The sequence below is a fragment of the Penaeus japonicus genome, unplaced genomic scaffold, assembly GCF_977035675.1.
Source record: "Penaeus japonicus unplaced genomic scaffold, GWHDUDI00000001_assembly GWHDUDI00000011, whole genome shotgun sequence".
In the NCBI taxonomy this organism is placed as follows: Eukaryota; Metazoa; Arthropoda; class Malacostraca; order Decapoda; family Penaeidae; genus Penaeus; species Penaeus japonicus.
In genome coordinates, this window is record NW_028234413.1 from 41835212 (window position 1) to 41837711 (window position 2500).

A 2500-nucleotide genomic window follows, 5' to 3' on the forward strand; every position below is an offset into this window, starting at 1 on the left:
GAAGGAGGTTTTTATTCCCATTTTTCAATCACCAACGAAGGAGGTTTTTATTCCCATTTTTCAATCACCAACGAAGGAGATTTTTATTCCCACTTTTCAATCCCCAACGAAGGAGGTTTTTATTCCCACTTTTCAATCCCCAACGAAGGAGCTTTTTATTCCCACTTTTCAATCCCCAACGAAGGAGCTTTTTATTCCCATTTTTCAATCACCAACGAAGGAGCTTTTTATTCCCACTTTTCAATCCCCAACGAAGGAGCTTTTTATTCCCACTTTTCAATCCCCAACGAAGGAGCTTTTTATTCCCATTTTTCAATCACCAACGAAGGAGCTTTTTATTCCCATTTTTTCCTGACCAACGCAGAGCAGAGATGGATAACACGCAATTATACTGAAGAACTTTTACGTTACGTTGCGTTTCCTGGGCGATCGAGGTGACGTAACACAATGAAAAGAACTTCCTTTCGTTTGTTTGTTTACAGTTTGAACAGCTGAGAACATAGTGTGAACTTCGTAGCAAGATTGAAGTATGTTTTTGCAGGAAGATCCGAATATGTATGTTAATTCTTCAAGAGGGGGATGCTATTGAGTCTAATAAGGACTAATAAGGGGGATTTTATTATCGTCTGTGGAGGCAGATTAACTGAACTTCGATTAAAATTGAAATATGTTTTGTAAAAGTCTTAGCTATATATATATATATATATATATATATATATATATATATATATATATATATATATATATATATATATATATATATATACGTACTGGGAAATATCACATAAACAAAAGATCTAACCTGACGTGGAGAATTTTATGCAATGTTCAAAGAATGATGGTAAACAAAGGTACTTAAGAAATATAAAATTAAATAGATAAAAATAGAACAAAGATAAGCAAAGGTAAATATAATAATGGTTAACAAAAGGTGAGTTCTTATTATAGGTACAATGAAATATCTTATTATATATCTGTATTATTATATATCTTATTAAATATCTGTCTTATTATAGGTACAATGAAATTAATTAAGAAGATTGACGGTATTGTTGTCTGAGATACACTATGATGATAATAATAATAGTAATGATAATGATAATAATAATGAGGATGATTAAGACAATATTGCTACTAATAGTTATAATGAGGATGTTGATGGTAGAAAAAAATAATGATGGTAATGATAAGAATAATAATGATAGCAACAATAAAAACTACAATAACAATAATGATTGTGATGATGATAACAATGATGATATTAATGATAATGATAATAATAACAATGACTACAATAATGATAAGGATGATAATGATAATGATAACAGCATCAATAATAATGATAAAGATGAAAACGTTAACTTAATGATGATAATGATAACGATAATCATGAAAATGATAATGACAATTTGAATGACAAAAACGATAGTATTGATAACAATAATATTAATAATAATAATTGAGATTGATAACAATGACAAAGGAGAATAATGATAGCAATGAAAATATTTACCAGTAATGATAATAATTACAATATAAATGATAATAATAATAATCACACAAAAGGATTAGCGATAACACAATTCCTGATAAAAGAGCATGAACATACTTTTAATTAATGGACGTATCTATTAAGGATAGCAATAACTAATCAACATCAATTAATCAATTAAGGATAACAGTAATTAATTAACAATAATTACATATATCAAGGACGATAACAGTAATCTTACAATTATTATTATTATCACCTTTTATAAACAGCATAATCAATTTTCTTTGTTACTCTACCTTCAGGGTCGACATCTGGTTCCCCAAATATTGCTGGAACGAAGAGGAGCATCAGAGCTTGGAGTAGCAACCCAGTCTTCGAAAACGTCATTGTCGCTGGTGATTACTGTGTCCTGAGGCGGGGAGAGAAATGAAAATATTTTATAGAGTACTGATATTTGTGGATTGAAATTTGAATTACACACAGACACATACACACACATATACACGCTCACACACGTGCACACGCTTACACACACACACACACTCGCACACATGGACACATGTACGTGGAGAATTCATGCTGAAGAAGATGTACAGAAAATAGTGAAGGGAAATACACACGAACATGCCTTACATTCGTGTATTTTCCTGTAATTCCCGTCGTTGGTTTGCACACACACACGAACACACACGCATACAATCACACACACAAACAAACAAACACAATCACACACAAACAAACAAACACAATCTCACACACACACACTCAAACACACACATACATACATAAACAAACACATACACTAACGAACACTCAAACACACACACACACACACGCACACACACACGCCAGCCTCTCAAGGTGATTCTGATATCAGGCGACCAAGAGAGGAGATAATAATTACTGATAACGAGGCATTCAAATCTTATCAGATCCAGCTTAGTGTCTTGACCATGATCTTATTAAAAAAAAGATAAGGATTTGGGGGAATTCTAAAAAAAAAAA

The 2500-nt window shown here is 31.7% G+C and overlaps 1 protein-coding gene across 1 annotated transcript in view; it reads right to left on the minus strand.

The window, feature by feature from the left end:
- The window catches only part of LOC122264457 (uncharacterized), a 13465-nt gene that overhangs the window by 4740 nt on the left and 6225 nt on the right, over positions 1-2500 (minus strand). Inside the window, exon 2 of the mRNA XM_086542092.1 lies at positions 1792-1904. Coding sequence (XP_086398218.1) covers positions 1792-1882 — 91 coding nt within the window. The 5' untranslated portion in view covers positions 1883-1904. The remainder of the gene's footprint in view (positions 1-1791; positions 1905-2500) is intronic.